Raw genomic sequence first — 27,914 nt, 5'->3', positions numbered from 1 at the left:
TCAGGTCTTGAAGTCGTCTTCTGAAATACTCAGCAAGTTTATCTTCGAGAGATCGGTGTTTTGTTTCCAAATGCCACTTCACTTTTGACAGCTTCACATACCAACACCTCGCTGCACTAAACACACTGAGGTTTTTGTCCTCCTTTGTGGTCAATATAAGAAAATCCATTTCTAATATATTCTGTGTCGTACCTGCATTTCGCCAAACTCAATTAGCACATGTAAACAAAATTTGCGGGTCTTCTATGGTTTGAAACGGCGGTTGTCAGCTCGCATTACAGGACATTCTCATCACCCACTGTTAAGGAGTGCGAACAGACGACACTCTGTTAATTTTTTCTCAACATTTTTTTTGCCCAAAGGCCCGCGCCCCACTGGAAACGGGTTCGCGACCCACTTTTGGTTCGCGACCCACTAGTTGAGAATCACTGATTTAGACAACATTTTTAATAGTTTTTTGATAATCTCTTGATTAGTCAGGAATTCTCCTTTCATTGGTTAACCTGTGAATAATTTAATGCACCCCTAAGACACCCTCCATGGACACGCACATTTCTGATTGGACCCTGCCTCAGACATCAGTTTACAAGGGTCATAAAACTTCGAAGAAATATATTTTTGTAAATTTACTAACCCCTTCGCAAACCCCCCAGCATTTTGTGGATCCATGGAATCCGGGCTACAGACCACCCCCCCACCCCCCCTCCAGGGATGAGAAAGCCACGCCACATTGATTACAGATGCAAAGCGATTTTATTTCGTTCCAAACATTCATTTTCTTGGAAACATTTGAATACGTTCCAGGAATACATTCAGTGTGCATCAGATCATTGTTTTATGTATTTCTACAGCCAGTTTGTTATACCTTATTAACAAAAAACATGAATAAAAACAAAAGATATACTGTTATTGTGACTATGGGGGGGGGGCAAGATGGGCCCCATGATGCACTGTACTATCAACTAGGTTCATGTGGGATTTTCAGACCGTTAGTCACCAGTTCGGAGGCGTTTTCTGAGTGCAGCGATCAGACCCACAGCTGTACAACGTGAATTCAGTTACCGAACCCGATGTGGGATATCAACAGATCACAACACAGAATATTCTGAAATGGTCTCTGATTCAAACCTTCAACCACTATCCCAAAACACTTCAACGCAGAAGCGTGCCCTCCATGTAGGAAGGCGTACTTAACACTCTAACAAAATAATCTTTCGAAAAGTCAATCGACTACGGTCACTGAAAGTTTAGGCCCAGACCATAGCACGTTGTGGCCTGATTTGAAAGATCCTGATTTCATGAATCATTTTTAAGAGAGACAATTAATCAAAAAAGGAAAATAAATATGATATTTCTGTCTGGCAGTAGCGGAAGTACCTGCCAGTGTGTACCTCTGATTAAGAATCTGTACCTCTGTCTACTAAAGGTTATTTATTTACTATTATCTGATTTCAGGGCCCAGAGCCTCACTGGCTGATCAGTGGCCCATCTTACACCAGGGGGTTGTTTATATTACAGCACATGCATGGTAAAGGCCACACACATCCAGACACGGTCAGTGAGGCAAGAAAGGTAAACTGGAGGAGAACAGGAAAACTGAGAAGGCGCGCGCGCCTCGGACAGCCATGCCTGCTCAGGCGGGTGGACAGTTGACATTTTCCAGCTGTGGCTAAAGGAGACGCAAGCTGTCACTGACAGGCAGCGCCACCTGACCCCTTCCAGCTCCTGTAGCATGTGTTTCCTGGGGTTTACTCCACTGTAAGCTGTTTAAGGTGCAGCTATCATCGTACTGTACTATTTTTACAACCAATGTTACACTGCGCTTTAGCTAAACCTTGGCCTTATCATTATTATTAGTGTTAGTAATAGTAGTAGCTGCAGTGGTAGTATTTTCGTTACCATCATTATCTAGGTCATCTTTTAATACGGGCGACATGCTTTCGTTCTCTGACTCCCAGCAAACCCAACAGGATTGAACAGAAGCCCGATGCCACAGATCATTCACTATTCTACAGTCTATAAAAATAAAAAAAAAATTAAAAAATAAAAACCTTCACAAGGGTGGGGGCCACATAAATAAAAGGACGAAAGCACAGCAAATCAGGAGGGCTTTAGGACCATCAGCGTTTGAGATGCATGAGCCCCCCACCCCCCCTGGCTCTGGTCCTGGTGGTCAGGTGACGTCTGCAGTCCATTCACAGTCTAGCCACTGAAACTCAGGACCCTGCCAAGGGGGTTCTTGAGGTCCAGAGAGTGAGGGAGGCCAAATGGGGCCCCGCCCAAAGGCTTCCAGCGGGCGGACGATCGGGCCTGTTGAAGGAGAGGGGGTGTATGGCGGACACCCCCCTCCCCCTCCACTGGATGCTAGCGGCTGTTTTTAGCTGCCTCTTTGGCTGCTAGGATGAGGGGGGTGAGACTGGAGAGGGGTTTAGCCACCCTCAGGAACTGGTGCTGAGGGAGCAGGTGGGGGTGGGGGGGGGTGCAGAGTGTCAGACACTTAGACAGTCACAGCACAGCACACACTTAGCAGACATCTGGCACCTGGGGGGCAAGTTTACCTGGAGCAGCTCCTTGGCAGAGCCCCTCTTCTCCACGTCCATCTCCAGACAGCAGTTCAGGAAGTCCCTGAAGATGGTGGAGAGCTTCTCGGGGTTCTGGAGTTCCGGGGTGCCGTTGGTAGCTATGAGGTACAGTGCCTGCAGGGGGCGAAGTTCCAGTTAAGGCTAAAACTTTCTTCACTGAATGTGCGCTACATTTTGTGTGTCCTGCATTCTTACATTTCATTGTAATCACTGCAATTGCCAACAACTAACATTTAGCATTAATTTCTCGCTTAGGGTAACCTCCCCACCCCCGCAGACCCCCTCACCCTCAGCGGGTTCTCGTTGAGGTACGGCGGCTCTCCTTCGATCATTTCAATGGCCATGATGCCCAGGGACCAGATGTCCACCTTGGGCCCGTACGCTTTCCGGGTCACGACCTCGGGCGCCATCCAGTAGGGCGTGCCTACCATGGTGCTGCGCTTGCTCTGCTCGGGGGTGATCTGGGCGCAGAAGCCGAAATCCGCTGCGGGAGGGAAGGAGCATGGGAACAGGGGGGTGTTAGTAACATTCTGTCTCCATATCCCACGGTCCTTTGTCACCCCCTGCTGTCAATAATGCAGAATACAACTGCTTTCTACAGGAGGCATCCTGATCAAAAGAAAAGAGCTGATGGGAGACAAGAATGTTTTGAGGGCAGAAGGAAAAATCATTCGTTCCAAGAGATAACCAATCAGATTGTAGAGGAGGTTGGTCCAAACAACTAGAGGAGGCGGGACCAACCAATCAGATGTCTTAGTCTTTGTCCTGCCTCCTCAAGTTTCTTCTACAATCTGATTGGTTATCTCTCTGAACCAATCATTTTTCCTTCTGCTCTCAGAAAACTATTGTATATTTGTATATTGTATATTGTATATTTCCCATGAGGTTCGCGTTGTCTCCTGGCTCTCTTTCTAAAAGAGGAAACGGGAACTGGACTCACTGAGCTTGACAGAGCCGTCCATGCCCAACAGGATGTTGTCACTCTTGATGTCACGGTGAATCACCTGATTTGAGTGCAGGAACTCCAGGGCTTGTAGGCACTGTGAAGAAAGACCATCTTCCAGAACCATCCGCACAATGCTACGTTTAAGTTCGTTACATGGCTGGACTTTGACTAAAACTGTGTGAAAAGTACAACAGCAGGGGAATATTTGGTTGGCTCTTTAACAACTATGGCACCTTCTGGTTATTTAACGCCTCCTTGCAGGAAGGAGGCGTGGGGCGGCGATCTTCTCACCTCTCGGCACACAGCAGCAATCTGACCCTCATCCATGCAGGTTTCCGTCACGACGTCCGTCAGGGAGCCTCCTGCGAGGTACTCCATCACCACCCACAGCTCCTCACCCACCAGGTAGCTGTGTGTGCAAGACGGCAGCTATGATGCTGAAATTCACATCACATCACAACAGGACACACTGCGAGTGTGACACACCCTGTACCCTACTGGTAGCACATTATTAGGAGACTCGTCATTAACCTTCAGGCCACGTGCAGCACTGTGACAGGGCTGGCGGTCAAACTATTGTTCTCCTTCACCTGTCCAGGTAGTTTACGATGTTGGGATTTTTGTTTTCCCTCATGACCAGGATCTCGTTGATGATCAGCTCCTTCTTGGGCTGTTGCTGCAGGTTCATCTGCTTGATGGCCACCTAAAACGGCAAGGCAAGCGGCCAATCAAAAATCAGCCAGAGAGCGAGCCAATCACGTCAGCCTGAATCAATGCACTGTTCAAACTCTTTTATTAGTGAACAGGTCCAATTACTGGCAGAACAGTCCTGACCCAAAGCACTTTATAAGCATTTAATAGATAAGAAAAAACAATTCTGGTCTGTTTCGGTCATGGAGCCACCAGTTTCCAGAAACTGGCTTTCTGTCCTCCGAAGTTCAAGAAGGCAGCATCTCCATATCTGTCACGCAAGAATATTGATCACATGGGGTAAATGTAGCACTTTTAACCCTAAACACTCCTCATCAATACTTCATATGCTGCCCCAATAGCCTCAGCTGAGTGGGTTAATGTGGTGGTTCCAGGCATTCCATCGTAAACCGAATGTAAAGCATTAGGATTGAAACGGAAACAGATGACGTCAGCAGCCCCGTTAATAAACATAATATCACTCAAACAAAGAGAATGAAGACCTTTCTACCTCAGTACCCCTGTGCAGTGCAGACGCACTGGTCTAAGTGTATCCATGACAGATCAGTCTGCAGAACACTGGAAGTGAATCTCAACACCAAGACCACCGAGGTCGCGCTTGTGGTCTTGGCAAGATCGGTCTTTCTAACCTGCCTTCCAAGAACAAACTTGGGATGCGATGAATCATGGCATTAGTCTCGTTTGGAGAGATGCATCTGTGATATTTAAGGCAGAGCAAGAACAAAATGCAGGGATCTTTACCGTCTCCTGTACTTATGTTCATAGCATTGGACCAGGTTTTCGGCGATAGAAGATGGTGTAAAACGGGTACAGAACACAAGCACAGTCAAGGACATATTGAGATTCACCGTGGGATTTTAACTGATGGATTTTACATATAGCCGCAATTTAAGCCCCCTAGTGGCCAGATATAGGCCTGCATGACTTAATAAACACTTAAAATGGTATATAAACAGTGACCAACTAATGTCACTGTAATGAAGCTGAATGTTGCTTCCTTGGCTGAAAAGTCCAGGAGAAAAAGCACAGGATTGTGATCCTTGACTGAAATCCATCCATCCATCTTCTGTTTATCCTGTTCAGGGTCGTGGTTTGGGAACAAGGCAGGGAACAACCCAGGATGCACTCACCCACACACACACACACACTCACACACACACACACACACAGACACACCATGCACTCACCCACACACACACACACACCATGCACTCACCCACACACACACACACACCATGCACTCACCCACACACACACACACACACACACACACACACACACAGACACACACACACCATGCACTCACCCACACACACACACACACACACACACACACACCATGCACTCACCCACACACACACACACACACACACACACACACACACACACACACACACCATGCACTCACCCACACGCACCTACGGGCAATGTGAGAACTCCAATCAGCCTCAGCATGTTTTTGGACTGGGGGGGGGACCCCACAGTGACATGGGGAGAACATGCACACTCATGGAACCCAGGCGGAGGCTTGAATCCAGACTGCAGAGGTGTGAGGTAACAGCGCTAACACTACATCGCTGTGCCACCCCCCGACTGAAATCTTTCTCTATGAATGAAACTTCTCTTTGTTTACTAAAATGCATGTGTTTGCTGGCTGCAGAGCATTTCAGCACAGTTTGGTTCTGGTTACCTCCTGTCCCGTGGCGATGTCTGTCGCAGTGTAAACCGTCCCAGAAGCGCTAGGCATAGAAACAGGATTGGAATTAATCATACAGACCGGGGTCTGGAGCCCCTAAAACTGGAATAAGGTGTGACCCCCTCCTCCCCAACACAACTGAATGTGCCCATATGGGAGGGGAGTTTGTGTGGGGGTGTGACATACCCCTGTCCGATCTTCTCAAACCTCGTGTACTTTTTCTTAGGGTCACCAACACTGACGATGCCACCTAGTGGGGAGAGAAGGTATGACAAGGAGGCCGCCGGCATGGTGGAGGCACTGAGAAAAGGGGAAGGCAGTCAAATCCCCTCGGAGAAAAGGAGAGACATTACACACTCACCCCAGCAGGGGGCACACTGCCTACTTCACTTTACTGTGGGACCTCTGGCGGGTAAAGTGTAGGGGTGAAACTGCAGGTCAGCTGGCGTGCATGAGAGGGAGCGGAAACGCGGCATACGAACCAGGAGAGGTTTGTAAATAAGCCCCCCCCCCCCAGAGTTTAGAGACAGGTAACTGGTAGTAGAGCAGAGCGCCAGCCAGAAGCTACGAACAAAACAGGAAAACGTTTCGGGAGACGCTGGACCCCTCATTCAGCCACACTTCATATCTTACCACTAGAGGGCGACCACAGCACATCTGTAGAACGGAGCATCTGATAAATACACTTTTAAAGTATCTCTGCAAATGGATTTTTCGCTGAATCTGTTTTTACAGCCACTATTGCAGCAGGTTAGATAAATCAGGATTGAACGTTTTACAATGAAAGGCTTCCAATTAGCAGGAAGCAGGGAAAGGCGAATTGGTCTTGGATTTACTTCTCAAAAACTGTTATTTGAAATGTTCAGGCCCAGGAAGTTGATAATAATCGCATTATTCTTCACTACAATATGATGCCTGGTGGATGTAGTAGCTGTCATTTACAATTACGTGCCCTTATCTCCACGCACTGTTTCAGTCTGCAGTGCATTGTGGGATTGTGGCAGCACCTAAGAAAGCTGTCAGTGATACCAAAGCGTCCTCTGACCACAGCCTTCGAGAGGCATCACACACATGAGAGTGAGAGGCGGGGGAGGCAGACAGACCCCGGTTTCCAAGGAGACCATAGAGTTCTGGCTGTGGTGTGTGTGTGTGTGTGTGTGGGGTGGGGGGTACGGGACTCACGTAGCTTTTCCAGTATCTCCTCATCCGACATCTTGGTCTTTTTCCGGGTTTTGTCCGCACTCCGGGGGGGGCTTGTAGAGGGGGCGGGGGCGGGGCCGGCGCCCTCTGCTGGGGGGGAGATGGGTGATGTGGCTGCATCCTTGGTGGGAGTCGCCGGGATGGGCTCGATCACCGAGCGTGTGTAAATCTGTGGGGGGGGGGGGCCTTGTTGTGAGAGCATGGCAAGCAATGTGGGTGCTGACCTCCATCGCCACGGAGTCTGGCATTCACCATGCCCGCCTGTCTGTGAGGTTTACTGGGCAGGTCTTGCATTGGGGGGGGAGGGGGGGCTGTTGCCTCTGAAGGAGTAAGTGTCTGCTTTTGAACTAATTTCTGTGTTTTTTTTCCATCCCACAGTTGCCCCACCCTGGGCCAGGAAGACTGAGTCCCTGTGGGTCCCATCCGAGCGGCTGACCCTGTGTCACTCAGGTGAGCTTCATTCAAACACCCTCTCTACTGACCTCAGGGCTGTATCCAGCCACAAACCCACAAACTACCGTTGTGGGCGTGATATCTGCACGATCTGGGAGGCAAGCCTGTGTTCTATGATCTCATCTGTCCCACGTTAAGTTGAGTACATCCACTCACCGATTTTGTGTGCTCTGGCCTGGGGGCGACAGTGGGTGGGGGTGTGGCCTCATCCTCATCCTCGTCCTCGAGAGCGTGCTCACGACAGGCGTCTCTGACACGGCTTTCGAGCCCTGCAGTGTGTATGGGGGCAATATCAGTGTTTTCCACCAGTCTAGCCATGCCTTTGTGCGGCTCCCCCTATTGGCTACAAAGAGTAACTACACTCCAAATAAAACTAAATCTGACCAATGAAGCGAAAAGAGGTGCTGATTCACGGTGCCCAGCTCAAGGACTGCCAGGGAGAGACAGACAGCGCCGCCCCCACCACATACACCCAAACACTGCTGTTGTCAGGCCAATCTATCTCCTGTAGTCCCCACCCCAGCTGTCTCAGCAGCGCCCTCAGGTGGAGAAGCCCATTCACTACATGTCCATTCACTACACCCCCACTATTGCACGACAGACAGCAGGGACAGACACATGGGTTGGATGTGAACAAGGCCGGCCAGCTCACACTCACCAGGGCATTTGAGGAGCAGTAACTCTCCGCTGTTTTATCTGTGGATAAAAATAGTCAAGTTAAAGTGTCACCCACGACACCCGCGTGACCATTTGAATCACCTGACACCACTGCCAAGCCGTTTCTCACAGTACGTGGATAAACACACATGCTGCATCACCCACAGGGGGCTCCAGGGGCCACACTCACCGGTGAAGCTCATGTACTTCTGGCTGTTGGAGGTTTCCTTGGAGTCGTAGAACTTGAGAACGTCCAGCACGGCCTGGGGGTTCGTCTTCTGCTCCAGTTTGGTGATGTTGGAGGTCTGGAGGAGTCGGGCCCACTGCTCAGGCATGCCCTACACACGAACCGAACACACACACACACACACACACACACACACACACACACACACACACACACAACACACACACACACACACACGAGTCAGTAACGAGCGTGACCCTGCCAGCGTTCCCACTGAGAGGCTGCAAGACCGAGTGAGTGACAGAGCTTGAAGATAATTAAGGTTCATCACTGCGGATATCAGAGTGAGCTGTTTATTGATCCACAGTTGGGGGAGGGCGGAACTTGGAAAGATGGACCAGTAACCCGAGGCAGCAGGGAACTCACGGTGAACTCTCCGGTGACCGCGTCGAAGCCGACGTGGATGGTGTGTTCAAAGTCGGATGGGAGTGAGATCTCGGGTCGTTCCTTCTTCTTGTTGGCTATGATGAGAGAAAGAGAGTGAGAGGGGGAGAGAGAGAGAGACAGGGAGAGGGAGTGAGAGGGACAGAGAGAGAGGGAGAGAGAGAGAAAGCGAGTGGGAGAGAGAGAGAGAGAGAGGGATGGAAGGTGGGATCATGAGGCTGGTTGAGAAGATGAATTCCCAGGGGTTCCTGGAGAACCATCACACATCTGAACATGCTCACACCTGCCCAGGTTATGGGGGTATCGGTAATGTTCATCCCTCCCCTTCCCCCATTATAAACAGCTGACGGTGGCATCATGGGTTTCTACATCTATCACAGGAAAAAGGCACTCTGTGTGTGTGTGTGTGTGTGTGTGTTGTGTGTGTGTGTGTGTTTGTGCGTGCGTGTATGTGTGTGTGTGTGTATTCTTAAGCTCCAGGGAATCCTAGCCTACACCTGTATGGAGGTCAGATGGACACAATCAGGGTACAAAAATGGGAGCTATATCACTCTGCTAGTATAGCTAATAATAATAATAATAATAATACTATTAGTGATAATTTCAGTAATCATAGCAAACTCCAGTTACAGGGCTAGTCTCCTTCATCACCATGCCCCCTGCTGGCCTATTTATGATACAGCCAGGGACTGTACACCTCCCCAGGCTCCTTTTCTAAAAGTCTCCAGGCACTCACTCTTGTCACTCCCGCCCGTGAGGATGGAGCGGATGGAGCGGTCCTTCTTCTTCTTGTCCTCAGGGTTGGGGGGGCAGGGGTTTGGAGCCGTGGTGGGGGGCGCCAGTATCCTTGCTGCAGGCCCCAATCATGGTACTGGTGTTCCGCATGGGCGGTGCCGGTGGCTTGTCCTCCACCTCTCCATTGTCAGACATCTTCAGCTGCTGAGGCAGACAGCCGGCCAATCAGCAACTAGCTCTGTGGGAGGGGACAGCCAATGAGAAGGTATTCCATCGTGAAGTAATGCCATAGTAATTATCTTGCTTTGCCAGGGGATAGAAAAGCCCAGGTTGTTGCCGACTTGTTGCAGGCAGGTTCTGAATAAATGACTAACTGCAGGCTCAACTTTGTAACTTTATCCACGCTAAATGTTACCATACTTCTGTCACAACGAATGATACCAAAGCCATGTGACTCCTGACTTTCACGCCTGCCGAGCCTGTGGTGAAGGCAGGATGGGGGGGCAGTGCAAGACGAGGCCTGCAGAGCGATCGGCTGTGCTGGTGAGGCGTCCACCAGGGGACCCATCGGAGGGACACTTCAGCACTACAAGAGGACATCCAGTAAGAATCCAGAGTCTCCCCGGCTCCACCCTGCTGGGCCTCCCTGCTCACCCCTGAGGATTGTCTTCAGCACCCCACCCGCCTGGCTAGGCCTCACATGAGGGCTTTGTGTAAGGGCTTCCCCGCTCTCTCCAGCTGGATGGCTCCCAGCGATTCGTCGATCCCCGAAACATCCCAGCGTCACCAGCCAGATGTTCCAGTTGGCCAGGACTGGCGGAGCACCGCGACCCCAGAAAGCGCCTCGAACCCGGTAACCCTGGAGATAAACGGTGAACAGCGGTCCGGTGACTCCCCACTGAAGACAGCCAAAGGCTGGGAACCCGCTCGTGTGCAGCTGAGCACGCCTGACAGACGCTCTCATTTACAGCCACGAACGTCGCACATGGACCAGCGGCGTGTCAAAGCCACCATGCGACTTTCCTGGAGAAACCACTTCAGGCAAAAACAGGCGTCTAACTGGGGCCATCTGGGGATGTTCTCTGCGACATGGAAATACTTTTAAAATATTGTTCAGACCCTGGCATGGTGCAATGATCATAAGTCATCGGTGGTCGTCAATAATCTTTGGGCAGATACCAAACTCACATCGACAGATATAACTGCTAAACAGCCCTGGGGACCCAAACATCAGTGCGTGTAAGGAAAGTTCCAGAATGTGTCAGGTTGATAGTAGGCAGTTCAGCAGAGTGTGTGTGTGTGTGTATATATATATATATATATATATATAAGTCTGCATAGATCACATTTGGGAAACAAAATGCCCCCACTGCATGGTAAAACCTGAAACTTCCTTACTTTTCAGGTCACATAACCTCAATTATATAAAATTCTGTGAATGCAATCAAAAAAGTAATAATGCCAAAAGTCTTGTATTTTCTTCTGTTATTTATAGTTAAGGTTAGAGCTGTGTAGGGGTTAAGGGTGTCATGACTGAGGTTAGGGTTTTTCCCAAAAAGAGGAATGGACCCATTTAGATAGCTATGCCAACATGTGTGTGTGTGTGTGAGAGAGAGAGAGAGAGTCATGATGTCAGAGGTGACTCATCACCGATAGGCCTGCCAACCCGTGGACAGCTCCACCACTGGGTGGAAAGGCGGTCATGTGACCTCCCCACGCCTGTCACATGGACACACTTCCTACCGTACACACAGCTGGTGACAGAGCAAGCAGCTGTTCACACAGCAAAAAAAGAACGAGCTGTTACCGTAACAAGCGGCATCTGTAATTCCACATCACACCCCCACCCCTCACACACACACACACACACATTCTTTTCAGACGCGGGTGAGAGTTTTGACACGGCAATGCCGCGATGACGCCCCTCCCCCGGGAGGCCGGTCGCTGGGCCTTTTTTCGGCTCAGCCTGTCCACCCGACACTCATGAAGGATTTAAAACTAAAAATAAAAATGCAAACGCTCACCTTGGCAAGCGGAATAATACCCGTGGTGTGATTATGGAGATCGTAATCACGCAGTCGCCCCAAATGAATCGCTGCAAAGTGCGTCTACCCAGCATAACTGCACCTGGGGTAAATCCATCCTGCCGGGTGTTTCAGTACGCACTGCAAATACCATCCAAAGAGTACAGCGGTCAAACAGCAGTGTCCCCTCCCACTTCTCTCATTGGTCACACTTCCCACCGTCAACAAGCAGGGTGCAAACTCATCTAGGAGCTGATTTTTTACAACCAGGGACTAAGTGGCAGTGAGGGAGGCTCCACCCCCCTTGACAATCAGCAGGGATCAGAATCGAGTCAAAGACGTCCGAGGGCATCTGAGGAAGATTCCTCCTGAAGTTAAGCTCCCCCCGCTCACCCCCACCGCCTGCATCTATCTCACCTGTTTCACAAGTCTGGATGTTTCCTAGGCAACCGCATCCCACCCATGCCTACCCAAACTGTAAACTCTGCTCTAATTTTAGAGGGAACAGCAGCTGGATCCCACAGAATGATTAACATAGGGCTAATAAAGGTTCATTCCACACCACCCTCAAAGGGACAAAGGAAAGGGGCATGGTGGCGGTGAGGGTGGGGGCAGGACTGACCGCGCTGATGTCAGACTGGGGTTTCTGACCAGCTTCTGTACTGCTGTGTCATGGTATCGAGGGGGGGGGAATGAAGTTAAAATCCCCATTTCCTGACACCGGAGCAGTTAACAGAGTGATTCAAACCCTACCCCCTCCCACACAGACAGACACACACACACACTCACGATTTACACAACCTTCCCCTAGTTCTTCATCTAACAGGAATTCAGAGGGGGGGCAGGAAGTTTGCCTTTAAACAAGCGAATATCAGCCAAGACACAGATAATGGCACAAAACTGGGGGATACACACAGACCCGGATGATTAAGATAGGCCTCAGGATTCCATAGGCGGCAGGGGAGGGTCACTCTCATTAAAAATACACATATACTTAAAAAGCAGAGTAGGTGGGCGCCTCGCACTTCTGGGACCCGGCTTCGAATCTCCGCCTGGGTTACATGTGTGTGAAGTTTGCATGTTCTTCCCATGTAGTTGGGGGGTTTCCTCCTGGTACTCCCGTTTCCCCCCACAGTCCAAAAACATGCTGAGGCTAATTGGAGTTGCTAAATCGCCCGTAGGAATGCATGTGTTAGTGAATGGTGTGTGAGTGTGTGAGTGTGCCCTGCGATGGCACAACCGATTCTGGGTCCCTGCCTCGTGCCCATTGCTTCCGGGATAAGCTCCGAACCCCCCGCGACCCAGTGGGATAAGCGGTTTGGAAAATGGATGGATGGATGGATATTTATTAAACAAAAAAGACGTTCAACAAAAAATTCTCACGAGAAGAGTGATTTAAACAGCACGGATTAAGATGATCATGACTGTCACGGAGAACGCATGCAGTGTTAATGCAAAGCAGCGGAGGTAAACTTTACACTGATTTTTAAACATATACTAGATAATCTTCAAAATGAATAATCATAAAAAATTGCAAAACTTGCTAGGTTTTTTTCCTATGACAAAGTAAAAACGTTTTAGCGAGACCTAAACTCTCTGCCCTATAATATCCGTACCAAACTGAAGGTAAGAAAAAGCTTGATCTTAATTTGGCCGATTAGCGATGTAAGAATTGGATGTGCATAACATGCGATATTTGTTTTAATATCACAAGTTGTCCAGCCCTCTGCTTTGCGCGTACCGGCCTTTTCTGTTACTTCCGGGTCAAAGATCAGGGGCTGGGGGACTGTTGAGCATGCGCAGGATGCCTAGACCAGTTTGAATGCGATTGAACGTATGTATGGAGTAAATCGACTCTCAGTCGCATTGTCCGAGTGTCTTAATCCGACTACGAGCAATTCGATTTAGTACTATTTCAGTCGGACTGACGTGTTTACATGCAGTTTAAAAGTTAAACTAGTTAAACGGACTAAAAATAATTTGATTTCTTTGTGCGCATGTAATCGTACTGTCTGACAGAGGTGTGAGAACAAAGCCAGACACCAGGGTCTGACTCAGGGCTCCTGTCAGTCACACTGTGCTTGTGTATATATCCGTGTATGTATAGGAGCTGGAGGAACCACATTATTTAACCTGGGATGTGCTCAGTGTCGTACTGTGGTGATATGACCCCTCTGTCCTGACGGCCCGCTGTGTGCTGGTCCGCTTTCCAGAACCTGTTTTACTGCTGGCTCACGGCACTGGACCTCCTGCAGCTTCTGCCTGTTCTGGGATCAGTATGCAAACACACATTCAGCGACAAGGTGTGCGGCGAGAGGGGAGGATCATGCCAGGATGGATGAATGGACAGACAGACCAACGGCATCATATACAGTTACAGATACATGCACACATACGCACACACAAATGGGCTCACACACGCATAGACACACACAGTCACACGCATAGACACACAGTCACACGCATAGACACACAGTCACACGCATAGACACACAGTCACACGCATAGACACACAGTCACATGCACACACACACGCATAGACACACAGTCACACGCATAGACACACAGTCACACGCATAGACACACAGTCACATGCACACACACACGCATGAGGAGCAAGAGGGTCTGGCCAGATTCCCGCACCGCAGGGGCAGAGAACTGGGCATCTAACCAAAGTGAGGCTGCTTCAGGTCCATGAGGGGGGGGATGGGGGGGGTGTATATTACCCTTTAATAAAGCAGACTGGGTTCAGGAAGGGGGGATAGAGACATGCAAGTCATTCTGGAATTTAAAAAAATCTAATATTTAAAATACAGACGTTTGCCAAAGGTCCCGACTCAGAGCGGTGACAGGGGGCGGTGTGCAGCTGCTGTGTCTGTGATCAGATGGTCGCTGGTTCAGATCCCTGGGTCAGAGTCATATCACCACTAGGCCCTTGAGCAAGAACCCTAACCCCAAATTGCTTCAGTGACCAGCTTGGCTTAATTGTATGTCACATAAAAGCATTTGTTAGATAAACAAATGTTACCAGTTTGAGGTAGGGGGGCACGAGTGAACGGCAAAGGTCTATTTCACCCTCTCTGCCCAGGAACAGCTGTGTACTCATGTAGTAAAAAAGCAGCCCCACCCAACCCAAACAAAAGATTACTAGCACGTTTCTTCCATGACTGTGGGAAGGGGGGGGTGATTCTGTTATCATTCTTATGTATTTCTGGATTTATGATTCCACATGTGTATGCAGTGGCATCGGAGCGGGGGGGTTAACAGCCATCTGGGGGGGGGGGGGGGGGTCACCTGACAAGAAGCTCAGATCAAGCGAATCTTCTGGGGAAGCATAACAAAGGTTAGCAGCGTGGGGGGGGTCCTGCACCCGGAGATAACGAGCGACAGCGGGGCTCCAGTTTACCGCGATTTATGCAGATTCAGAGGCAGCCATGCATGCGACACAGACGACGCAGCGAGACGCAGCGGCTGCCGCCCACAGGGGATGAAACCCCGGCCCTACAGGCCCCACCTTCCACCCAGAGAGGGGAACCAGGGTCGCTCTGGCAGACCACTTCCTCTGTCCAGTGACACTCCCCGCCATGCCGGGATGTTCAAAGCCTGTCAGTGCAAAGGGGCTTCCCCCAAAACACGCCCAGGGGGGACGAGGAGGAAGACGAGGCGGAGGAGGGAGCCACAACTTCAAATGTATATTTTACCATAAATCAGCCTCCGGGATGCGTCGTTCCTAGTGCGGGACCCCGCCCCCCCCCGAGTGGACCTGCGGAGATCTACCCAGCTTGCCCTCATTTTCATTCAACAAAGCGAAGAATTACAATTACGAGTACCTCCTTATCGAGAGGGGTGACCCTGAAAACCTCCGCGAGTCAGGTGTGATGGAGCCCCGCTCACAGCAGGAAAGGGACCCGCTTCTGACTGAGACACTGCGCACAGCCCCCCCCCCCCCAGATCAAAACGCATTCACACTTCCAGACAGAAAAAGAAAAGACAAAAAGAAATTCCTTGTGCAGCATGCAGAGGACCGGAATCCGAAGCAGCTCAGATCGAAGAGGAAGGCCTCGTCCTGCAGAGGGCGCTCATGAGCACGGCTGACACGCTGGGGGTGTAACGAGCACGAGGGAGAACCCGACCCTCAGGATACTGCACCCCCCCCCCTTCACGATGTGGGGAGGAGACAGGGCAGGGTCCTCCGTCGACTACCCAGATTCCCTGGTGGGGGGGACGGTATATTCACGCCATGGGGGTCCACAGGAAACCCACACACACATGACTCTGCTTTCAGGGAAAAGAGGGCAGAGCTGCTCTGGTTAAATAGCAGTTTGGCAACAGTCAGCTTGTGTTTCATTATTTATAATTAACAATTGATTGGATGGGCCAGTTATTTGGGGGGGGGGGGGGCATTGAGGAGACCTATAAGAAGGCAGAGAGCAGATGGCATTGAAGATGGCCTGATCTGCATGTGAATGGGCTTCATCCCTGGTCCCCAGCCGCTCACCTGCTGGTGGCTGCCCCCCCCACCCCGGGATGCCTGGGGTGTTTGAGGGAGCGGGGCACCCAGTGGGAGGAAGAGAGAGAGAGAGGGAGAGAGAAGAGCAAGGCAAAGGGAGACCTTGGCAAACAGAAGGAGTTCTGGGTGGGGGTGGGGGTGGGGTGAGTGGGGGGGGCGGGCTGGGGCACATACCCTTTTTAATGTTTCATCCAGAACATTCTGCAGACTTTACTATTTAATACATTTAGTGTTAATACTAATATTTTACTGGATCCCCTCAGGTTAAGTTACTCCAAAGGTACAACAGCCCCCCCCAGGAAATCCTAACCCTCCCCACTCAGCTCCGGAGCCTGTCTCCTGGCATTTAAGGTAAACCTTGGGGGTTACGGAGCGGTTCGCAGAGACCCCCCCCCCCGTACAGCACACGCGCGGCCTGGCAGCCATTAGCGCACCGCTGACCATTAGCCAGCCTTTATGTGTCCATTTCCTGCATCTCCGGGCGGCTCGTTTCCATGGGACTTTCCCCTCGCTCACGAATCGGGTCGGTATGGTTCGGCGCCTACCCACCTCCCATTATGATGGTGTCACACGGAAATGGGTCCCCAGGGCCGCTAATATGGTACCAGGTGCTCTCTGTGCTGGGGGGGGAATCCGGTATTTATAGGTTCTCTTTATATCACTCCCCCAAGCACCACTAATCAAAAGGCAATATGGCGGGGTGGGGGGGGGGGGGGGGTCACAAGCACTGCTCCTCCCAGTCCCTCCTGGGAGACGTCTCCACCCCCACCCTTGTAATCTCAGGGTCCCCCCTCTTTCATCTGGGACTGAAATGACTACCATCAGGGACAGGGACGGTCTGCACCACGCCTGTGCATCTGAGCTGATGGGTAGTTAGGGGGTGGGGGTCGGTCTGTGGGGTCCGTTAACCTGCAGAGCGCTGGCCTTCACGACCTACTCCAGGACCACTCAATCAGACCCATTCAGAACTTCCACCTGTGTTTGGGTCCAGTCACAGACACGCAGAGACAGCCTTGCTTCTCTGAAGTAACCTTTGGACTTATCCCTGCCTCCTTTACAATCTGCACACCAAGGTAAACATTCCCATGCCAGGCTCCAGGGCGAACGGGCGAGATCCTCCATCTATAGCACGACGAACGGCATTGTGGGAAGGGTAAAATCGTGCAAGAGAGACTCCTCTGATGTGCTTGTGCGTGCCAAAGAATAAGATGGTCACATGCAGTGTAGACTGAGCTGCTGCTTCAAAGGGGCAGCTGGAGATGGAGCAGAGAGGCGGCTGACATTGGAGCTCCTTTCAACAATGGGAGCGTTTGTGTTTTAGGAAGGGTGGGGCAGCTCCTTTATGTCAGGTAACCGGCTACTGTGCCTCCCCAGCAGCCTGAACCCTGCTGTCTGCCCCTAGGGCAGCCCAGCCAGGAAATGTGATGCTTGGTGCAGGCATTCCATGGGAGGGAGACAGCCCCCTCCTCACAAGAGTAGAGGAGCCCAGAAGGCTGGAAAAGATCTCTTCCCCCACTGCACCAACAGGTAAACATGTTGTTAAGTCGGCCAGCTTAAAGAGTCACCGTCCGCGGCAACCTCAGTGCTGTCGTCACAGTAACCATGACTCACACAGGACTGACAATGTGACCTTAAGGTCTGGTCTGATCTTACACCTTTATAACTGCATGACTGATATTCTTATCACTCCGATGTATTTTATTACCTGTTTTGGAAGCGCACTGGTTCTCACGGTAAACGTGGGCCTCCTACCTCCCTGCCCATGTCAGGACTCCGAGTCTAACTAACCTGCCTGGTCCTGGAGAGGGTCTGAATCTACCGTAGACGATATGGATCATGATCCATTAGATCTTGTCCAGATCTGACTCAGCAGAGCCAGCAGATGGGGAGGGAAATCGGTCACGTTGCAGGATCCCATGCAGACGCAGATGAATCACCCGCAGTTTCATGGTACCTCAGCCCCGTCAGCCCCGCCAGCCCCACCTCTCAAGCAAACAGCCCGGCTGGGCGCAGGACTTAGGATCAATCCCTCTGAAAGTTTACGTTTACCTCCCCCTACCCCGGCTCTCTGTCCCAAAGGTAAGTCTGGGAACTTCCCCATGCTAACGTCAATTAGCGGCCTGCCAAATGGAAAGAAAAAAAATCAAATTAACAGACAGGCGTAAGCTCAAAAGAGCCACATCACTGTCAACGCTCAAACTCGGGGGGGGGGGGGGGATTCCACCGGGTGAGGAGGAGGAGGAGGAGGAACGTGATGCAGCCGACCGTGTCCCTGAGAGACACTGACGCGGAAATGGCCACATGCATTCCCACAATGCAATGGGGCAGCAGCGTCCAGCCAGGGAGATGCCTTCCTGCTTTATTACGCTTAATGAGAATCGCTTAATGCAAATGTAATGGGGGGAGGGGGCATTCTGGCGTCAGCCCCTGTCAATAATGCAGACCCTAAAGCCAAGGCCAAGCTTTCAGACCTATGCGGAGACCCATAAAACAGGTCCATGAAGCCGGCGGGGGAGGGCGGGGGGCTCTCCATCGTTATGGCAACCCCCCCCCCCCCAACAGCTCAGTTAACCTACACACACCGACTAAACTTTGAGGCTCCCCTCCCCATTTCCTTTCATCCATCTGTCATTGTTGGACTCTGAATCGTGGGACCGGGACCCCCCCCTCCAGCGCTAGACAGACGTCCAGCCTTAATCTGTTTCCAAGTGACACTCCCCCATGGAACCCCAACATCTATCAGGGATGGAAGATCTGGCCTGTGCGGGACACACACACACACACACACACACACACACACACACACACACACACACACACACACACACACAGAGGGGGGGGGCGAACAATACAGTGCCTGTGCTGAAATTGAGTGCTCCATTATTCATGGAATATTACACAAAGCTGATCTCCTTCCGTCAGCGGCTTGCTGTCAGGTGGGGGGGGGGCGGGGGGGGGCACAAGTGTCTCCCTTACTAGGATGAAAGGGGGAGAGAGAGGAGGCAAAGAAGTGAAGTTTGTAGTTGCAGGCAGACACCGACTTGACAAAGTGCCCTTTTTTTACCTCATGAAATGCCCAATGCCCCCCCACCCCACCCCCCCACCATGAATCACATCAGGAAATAGGTTCCTCTCTGAGAGCATTTTCCTTTAATTATACATGGTTTATCAGCACTTGTAAGCCTCACAGAGACTAGAAAACACTAGAATCGTATGAGGAAGTGCTCGATTAAACTTAAAGACCTTTTAACCAGCCGTATTCATGGGTAAACGTGTATCCCACAATGCATCGGGGCGCTCCAGGTGGCACAGGAGTGGCGGTCTGTCTGTAGGGCTGGGCACCCCTGATAATGTTTCAGACACATGGGGGGCCAAAGAGCAGCCAACAGAGCTACTTAAATCAGCTGGGGGGCGCACATCAGTCACATTTTGATTAATATGACCTTCAGAAGTTACACCGGCCCCCAGGCACAACATCTCTCCCCATGTAAAAAACAACACAGAACCTCCCCAATCCATTCAGAGGGGCTTCAGAGGTGCGGACCAAGGGAGACATTTGTCACGGGGAGGGAAAGAAGCCCCCGCCAGCTTAGCATTAATAAGGCTCTGATCCAAACAGCGGCTCAGTGGCAGTGACATCGCAAGGGGTCATTCCAGGTCACGCCGACCGTGATCAGCCAGGATTCTCGCTGGGTCAGGGTGGGGGGCAGTGAGGAGAAGGTACAATAAAAGACAAATGTGATCTAAATTGGGCTGCTGGTGAAAACACTCTTCTGCAAGAGTGCTATGCCACAGGGCCAGACCAGGGTGTGAGCAGGCGAGGGTGACATCATAGGGCGGGATGTGGACGACTTCGGAGCCTTGGGATCGAGGAATCATCCGCCTCTCCTGTTTCGATCTCGCCGCTCTGCTCCCCGTCCGCCTCTCCTGTTTCGATCTCGCCGCTCTGCTCCCCGTCCGCCTCCCCCTGTTCTTCGGCCTGCGGCACCAAGCCGCTCCCTATCAGTCCTGCCTCCAATCACAGGACGCAGATCCCACCTCACGTGTCTGGTCACAGACAATGGTGCAGCGATCTTTGCACTCCTGGGTAAAATTACTGTCCTCGAGTTATCGTTCATCTCCTGGCTAACATCTCCATTTACCAAACACCGTAACTACCGTCTCCGGGAACCAGGGTAACCTAGGCAGAGTCAGGGCTGGGTGGGTGGGGGGTGCTCCCCAGCATTCCAATGGGAGGTACCACCTTTCAGAGGGGAAACGAACTTGGCACCTCTAATTTGGCAGCATCATTGTCCTGGGTGAGAGGGACAGCAGAACAGTAAGGCAGCCCAAAGCTCAGTGGTGCAGTCGAAAAGGCCCGTCGCTTTGGAGCTGCGAGCACTCCTGCATGAGAGCGCATTTAGACTGCATGACGAAGACCATGATGGGCACTAACACTCAGCTTACCGCTTTCACACCCTTAAAACACAGAACAATTAATTCTGCGAAACTCCAAGTTAATTAACTGGAAGCTAGAACAGCTGGCTAATCCGGAGTGTCATACCAGCAACCTTCTGGTTAATTCTGTGTCCAAAGCCTCCTATAGGCGATTTAATCCACCCAGGGGGGGTGTTTAGTCTATGCTCCAGGGAAGACTGGCACATCCTGTGTGTTCAGGAGCATTTAAGTGCTCCTTAGGTGCAGACTGAAAATTAAGGTAGTTCGGACTCGAGAGCCACCGAAAACAAAGCTAGACGAAATCCCTCGCCACGATTCCATCAGGCCACCTTAAAATGACCCATAAGGTAGGACAAGGGAGGAATAGAGGAGGAAGAGGAGGTGCAGGAGTGACTTTAGGGAGCCGGACTCCTCTGAAGGAGGGTGGACATGTCACCGTTACTTACAGGGGGGAATTTATAAGTGATAACATCACAAACAGTGACAGAACAGTGACTTCAGCTACGTTACTGAGGGGAGGGGGGTGGGCTTTCATATACGCTGACATGTTGCATAACTGAATGTGCAGAGAAGAGCAAACCATCCCATGGGGGGGTTGTTTAACATAAATATGACACAAAAGGATCAATGTACAGATGACAGGTTACAATCCACGTTCATGTCGGCGCGGCACGACCCCAAGCGAGGCATTTTCACGTATTTGGACACACAGATGGACATGAGATCTAGACCTGTTGTGTGGATGGTCTTGCTGAAATAGCTCCTGGGACACACATGATAACCCCACCTGCCTGGGCAGTACCGTCTGTGTAGATGAGACAGTTCAAACTAACCCATTAGGCGATACAGGGGGTTGGACTGGAACTGAGTAAGTGGCTTCGCTGGACCCCCAACAGAACAGAACAGAATCATGACCTCGAAGATATTAATATGAAGGTGAACTCATTCGCTGAAGTCTCAGTGAGTGTGGAAGTTTCTCCAGTCTTCCAAACATGTCAGAAGTCAGACTCTTGCATGTACCTAGTCCTTTACCCTCCCCCCTCCCCAACCCTGTGCAGCTTGGGGGGGGGGGGGGGGGGGGGGTGTCACGGTGACCACACGGCCGTCCAGGGAGTGAGGCGACTCACTGTGCTTGCCCCCACCCTGACCAGTCACATTACTTCTTGAGGACTTGCCGTTAAGTGATCAGTGGTGCCTGCACACTCAGTCACAGATGCGCTCACAACACACACACACACACACACACACACACACACAGAGCTCACACAAATCACGTCATTCTGACTCATTGTTTCAAAGTGATGACTGTCTTGGTCCATTTGGAAAACCCAGTAATTAAAAAAAAGAACATCTACAACAACAGACTGAAAATTTATCGAACGCGGGGGCGTCAGCGTTTCAGGATTTTGCCTCGCAAAGGATTTAAGCGGCTGAAGATCACGTTTCCTCAGCGGTAAACCGTTACGGGACGGCGCAAAACCGGCACCATGCCCTTCCTCATAGCAGGCACAGGTGTGGATTTGCTCGTTCGGACATTACTCTCCCCAATAAGTCACATTTCGTGGAGAAAAAGCTGCTGTCATGCACCTGGACCAAATCCAGTGGATGCAGTTTAATAAGTCCAAAGTGCAAACCTGTCTAATGAACCATGAGCTCCGGCATGGTGGACGGAGAGGCGCGTCAGGTGACCCACATGCCCTGTACCCTCCCTGCAAATAACCCCTCCTGAAAATGCCCCTCCCCTAGTTTTATTCCCCCTTTGCTAAGTTTACGTGCGTTACGGCTGGTGCTCATCTCACCGCTGTTGATCCAGTCATATGTCCATAAATTCGAAGACGGTGTGGTCTTATTAATTTAACGCTTAGGATGAGTCGAGCATTGCACTCAAAGAGAAACAAAACATACGAAAAAAATAGATTTTGACACAGATGTTGCTTTAATGACGTGGAACAGGCTTTAATTTTAGCCATTTCATCTGTATCTGCGGCCAACTGAAATTCATATTTAAAAAATACAGTTTAGAATCGTAACAAATACTTCATCTGACTGGGTAAAAATATGTAGTAAAAAAAAATATGCGTCTTCTGGGCGCGCAACACCGATATTGTAAAGGGGGGGGTGACTGGCTCAAACCAGACCATAGTACTAGTTTAGTACTAAACTAATAACAAAGAGAGATTACCGAACTCAATTCAGGACCCTCAGCCCAGAAAAACTGCATAGTGTACATCAGAATTTGCATGACTCTTTGAAATACCGCAAAAGTGCCCCCACACTACTGAGTAAAGCATGCAAACCACTAATGTGTATTTTACAGGACCAGGGGCATAAAACTAAGCATCACGGAAAAAGAGGCTGCACAATTCAGCAGGATTTCGGATCTGGCAGACGCAACACATCAGTCTGGCCAAACTGAAATCCACCTACATATACAGACAATATCTCACACAGTTTCACATGGCAAGCCTTATGTTATACAGTTAAGGCTCCTGTAGTTGACAGATATACCTAGTTGTCTGAACTGTTCACTAGTACAGTGAGAGGAACAGCCGTAATCGAAACACAAGCAAGCTTCATTGATATTTATATACAGACTAAATGTGAACCGACTGGCAATGGCAACCAACGAGAGGGAAAAATGTCATTTCAAGCGACTGTCTAACAAGATACTGTCACTGCATACTGTAGACCAGCAAGAGTTGGGGAGAACACACCAGGCGTGAAAATGCGTATAAAGTGCTAGGGGGCATCGCCCTAAAAACAAACTTCAAATCGCAATCGGCAGCACCGTGAAATGAATTAACCGTCTGCATTTTCCCACCGCTGTTTCATGCTCGCTAAGAATTGGTCCCCCCTCCCTCCCCCTTTCTCATGCGGCTTCTCTAAGTCTCACACTAAGGCGAGACTAGACAGACTACACCGAGCTTGATCGGTACATAAAAACTGAAGGAGGGTGAAAATGTAAAATATGGGAAATCTGACCTGCAGACGCTCGCCGATTCCTTCCCGGTGCTGCTGTAGGGAATTCCCGGTGCGATTACCCAGTCCGGCACTCATGCACACGCGTCTGATTCGCTCGGCCGACAGTCCCCTTTCTTCCCCCCCACAAACTTGCCAGTCTCCAGCTATTGTCAGGCACATCCGAACCTGCTACATAGCAACGCCCGCCCACCACGCAATGCACCAGTATGCAACTGGTCAGTCTCAGATCCCACCTTCCAGCAATTGATCTTGTTGCCGGTCCGTCTTTGCCAGAGAAGGCGGATCCCCGGTGCGTAAATGGATGGAGCTTCTGGGTGCCAACCGGGGGTGACGCTCCTGCACTACGTCATTTTCGTGGATTTTTCATATAGATAACGTGACGTAATGTGAACGGAGATTAGCTAATGGGATGTCATCAATCACACATTTCACAATGAAATGCAAGTCATGTCTGCATATACTTATGCTGCAAAAATGGTAGATAAAGCAATAGCCTACATTTGTGTGCTGGCATATTTGACAAGGAAATGCATACCGAATTTAAAATAATTGATTGAGCTATAACAACAACAGCAAAAATAATATAACATTAGCAACAACAAAAAGTAAACTGTTGTTAGTATATTATTATTATTATTATTATTATTATTATTACTCCGGTTTCCCCCTACAGTCCAAAGACATTCTGAAGCTAATTGGACTTGCTAAATTGCCCGTAGGAGTGCATGTGTGAGTGAATGGTGTGTGAGTGTGCCCTGCAATGGGCTGGCCCTGTTGTTCCATGCCTCGTGTCCATTGCTTCCGGGATTGGCTCCGGACCCCGCGCGACCCAGTAGGATAAGCGGTTTGGAAAATGGATGTATTATTATTATTATTATTATTATTAGTGTTGTTCTTATGGTTGTTAAAGTTCAGCACCCTTTGCTGGTGGTCTCGGATAGTTCATGTGTATCACGAAGAACCTTGATCTGATAGAGATGATCTGACCAGAGCGGTCGTTCAACGGATTTGTATGAGACTTGTAGAAAAGACCATTAAGTTAAAAACACATTTCTATATATTGTAAAAGGATACAGTTTCTTCTTAGAACATCCGTCCATTCAATTAACTGCTTACCGTATACAGAATGGGGGGGGACGGTTATCCGAGAACTGTTCCCAGGAAGGACAGCATACAGGGCAGCTGTACAGCCTGGTTGGGATGACAGTTTAATGTTGCTTAATAGTGCCACTACATTTAGAAACATAACAATATTGTAGTTTTGTCCGGAAATGTTTTTTCCCTGATATTTATCCAAATTCCCCCAGATGAGGGATGAGCTCCGCCTACATTGAGACCGTCCAGTTCAACATGGAATATCTTCATTACTGACTATATTCATCACGTCATGTAGTAAAAATGCAATCACTAAAAACTCATCGCACTCGTTATGAAAAAAGTCAAAGTTTCATTTTATTGTCTATTTTAGTATGTATATTTTTTCAGACTATTATTTAAATTGTTTGGTATTTCTGACTGGGGGAATAAATTGTGGTCCATCGGAAGACCCGCACACCTCTCAACGCCTGAACTCCGCCCTCTCCTGGTCACAGGAGCGGTACTTCCGCGGTGTGGGAAGGGGACTCGCTGCAGAAGGGCGAACTCCGATGGGGACGGGAGAAACGCAGCGCGCTGGCATGGCCGATCTGAGTGCGTCCCTGGCGCTGCTGACTGCCGTGGTGCTGCTCAGCGAAGCGAGCCGCAGGGCGGCCGCTAAGCTGTTGGCGCACCGAGCCGCTTATGCCGTGGAGCTCATCTCCACGTTTCAGCTCTGCGCCTGCACACAGGAACTGAAGCTCCTCGGCGAGCTGGGCCGGACCGAGCCGAGGGTCATGCTGACTCTCACCTACCTCATCTCGGTGGTCCACGCACTGACTTTCAGCGGGGCGATATGCAACCCCTCCGGCGCACTTGAGAGCGTCTACCGGCGCAGCCTGAGCTGCAGCGGCGCCCTGTGGCGGATCGCCTGCCAGTTCCTGGCGGCTGCGGTAGCACGTTCAGCGGCGCCGTATCTGTGGGCTCTGGGTATGTACGAGCTGCACGTCCGGCACAGATCGCTACTATTTCAGTGCCTGAGTCCGATTGACGTCCCGTTGCCCGCCGCCGCGGCCGTGGAGCTGGGCTGTGCTTTCGCCGTGCAGAGCGCGCTCACGTGCTTCAAGGGGACGGATGTGAAATACAGGGTCCATATAATAGCTGCGGTCATCACGACGCTCGTCTATGCAGGTTGGTATATACCAATTAATACCCTTTAATGAACATGATGTTGGTTTAACTTAGTTGTAACTGTAACGCCAGTTTTGAACTGAGTCACGAAACAAAATGCACTACATCCGTTTATTTCCCGTAGATGTTGCATTTACTTATGGAAAGGATGTCTTAGTCGCTGTGAAAGTAAGAGGTTAAGTACTGTCCTGAATCGCTCATGTGTCTGTTTGCACATTTCATTCAGGCTCAGTCCTGTCGCTGATATGTGGGAAACCAGCTGAAGTGATAGAGAAATGTAATTTCATGTCGCATATAGCATATAGTCCATTTATTTTCATGGTTATTGTCGGTGTTATTTAACTTTTTTAACTAAACCCGGTTCTATAATCTGGTATAGAGGAAATATGAGTGGTTACTTAAAGCTATTTTCAGAGCAGATGATGACCCAGCTAAGTTCGAGTTACTATCTCAGTTCTTGAGGCCTGAATGTCATATTTTGTTGTCTGACCGGGGCTGAGACCTGTGTTTGGACTCGTACAGGTGGTCGCTTCACCGGTGCTGTGTTCAACCCAGCACTAGCTTTCTCCACGCAATTCGCTTGCGAAGGACACACCTTCATGGAATATTCTATAGTCTACTGGCTGGGACCGGTTTTGGGTAAGACTCCTCTCTTCAGTTACTGGGGCTGATAACCACAACCGTGTTTCTGCTGGGCTGCTCATTGCAAAGCTAATAAGTAAATTCTGTCAACAACTGTCTTAAGGGTTAGATCAGCCAGCTTCTCTGGAGGCTGCAGACACACTAAAAAACTGGTGTAGATGAAGCATCTGCTGTCGTGTTCATTTTCTGACCAGGAGAAGATCTCACACCTCTGTGTCTTCACCCCCCCCCCCCCAGGTATGACCTTCTCCGTTCTGCTCTCTGACAAGGTCATCCCGCTCTTGTCTGGAAGAACGTTCCAGAAGGACACAGAGTTTCTTCCAGCTGCAACTAAAAAGTTACAGTAAAGATGCTCGGAGAGTCGGGAATCAGCCAGCAATTCTAGCGATAGTCAAAGATTCCGGAGTGGTCATACTTACACCACGGCGTGAACAGGGGCTTCTCCTGCATTGTGGGTTTAATGAAATCACCAGAAGAGTCCTGCAGATGTACACATACGCCGCTCATCGCCAATCCATCTGCACTGTTACGCAGTCTATGGCCAGATCTGCTGTTTCTGTGTATTCCCTGGCTCAGGTAAAATGGCCGACGGACAGCACACGGTATTAGCAATGCAGGAAACAAAGCGATGCGCGTCACCATAATTAGTGACTGCGATGGTGAGCCACCGTACTTCACCTTTTTTAAGCACAGCAGGAATGTCCTTCTTAGGAATACTTAACTTGAAATTAGACTGAGCACAAGGACAAGCCTGAGAACTTTAGATGGGAACAATGATGGAAAAATGTATCTGGGTAAGTACCTCAGATGGAACAGATAATGCTGGAAAGGGGGTTAATTGTATTATCCAATAGTGTTTTTAATCAATCGATGCTCGTTTAGCGCAATGCTGAGTTTGCATAAATTTGCACAGTATTTTATATAGAAGTCAGGCTGGAATGAATCATGTCAGTCTAGTGGCAATTTGTATGAATCACTTGTGTTGTCTGTAATGTGTACAGAGTAACATTCCGAAGTTGGCCACCCTCCCTGACATTAAACACTAATCTGTGAATGATAGACTGGGTGTGACTGGGGGGGTTATTTCAGGATAATCTGTGTACATCCTGGTAAATACTGACCCAAAGGGACGTGATAAACAGTGCGGCGTTGTACTGCGCCAAGCCCAACCAGCTAAGCAAAGGCCTCATAAGTTACTGCATGTGTTTAATCAGAAATCTACAACACACACACCCAGCACTTCTGTGATTATGTAGGAATGCTAATTAAGCTTTCTGGTTGTACAGGTTTCCGAAGCAGCAGACATGCTTGAATTTATGGTTAAATTCCCGGATACGGAAAAGCAGGACACCGTGTTCCTGAACTGTGATAAATATACACTGCAGGTGGGAGGGAGAGACAAGACGACACGCTACACGGCAGATGAAAATGGCTGCAGACCAA

At 50.0% G+C, this 27,914-nt stretch overlaps 2 protein-coding genes across 2 annotated transcripts; one reads left to right on the top strand and one right to left on the bottom strand.

Moving 5' to 3' along the window:
• Positions 1-734: 734 nt before the first annotated feature.
• On the bottom strand, positions 735-25,254 carry pak1 (p21 protein (Cdc42/Rac)-activated kinase 1). The gene is given in 18 exon segments (XM_048980202.1): positions 735-2,451; positions 2,559-2,696; positions 2,870-3,066; positions 3,523-3,622; positions 3,820-3,937; positions 4,119-4,231; positions 5,930-5,978; positions 6,122-6,185; positions 7,118-7,304; positions 7,745-7,815; positions 7,818-7,857; positions 8,247-8,284; positions 8,436-8,583; positions 8,859-8,953; positions 9,613-9,685; positions 9,687-9,849; positions 24,681-24,755; positions 25,120-25,254. Coding segments are annotated over 16 exon segments (1,638 nt in total). The 5' UTR covers positions 9,807-9,849; positions 24,681-24,755; positions 25,120-25,254; the 3' UTR covers positions 735-2,364.
• On the top strand, positions 25,143-27,530 carry aqp11 (aquaporin 11). Its single transcript, XM_048980203.1, has 3 exons — positions 25,143-25,829; positions 26,352-26,468; positions 26,709-27,530. Exons 1-3 carry the CDS (start codon positions 25,211-25,213, stop codon positions 26,816-26,818), a joined length of 846 nt encoding a protein of 281 aa, XP_048836160.1. The 5' UTR covers positions 25,143-25,210; the 3' UTR covers positions 26,819-27,530.
• The last annotated feature ends 384 nt before the right edge of the window (positions 27,531-27,914 follow it).

This window comes from Brienomyrus brachyistius, chromosome 17 (genome assembly GCF_023856365.1).
Source record: "Brienomyrus brachyistius isolate T26 chromosome 17, BBRACH_0.4, whole genome shotgun sequence".
Lineage (NCBI taxonomy): Eukaryota > Metazoa > Chordata > Actinopteri > Osteoglossiformes > Mormyridae > Brienomyrus > Brienomyrus brachyistius.
This window is presented reverse-complemented; position numbering and strand designations above follow the sequence as displayed.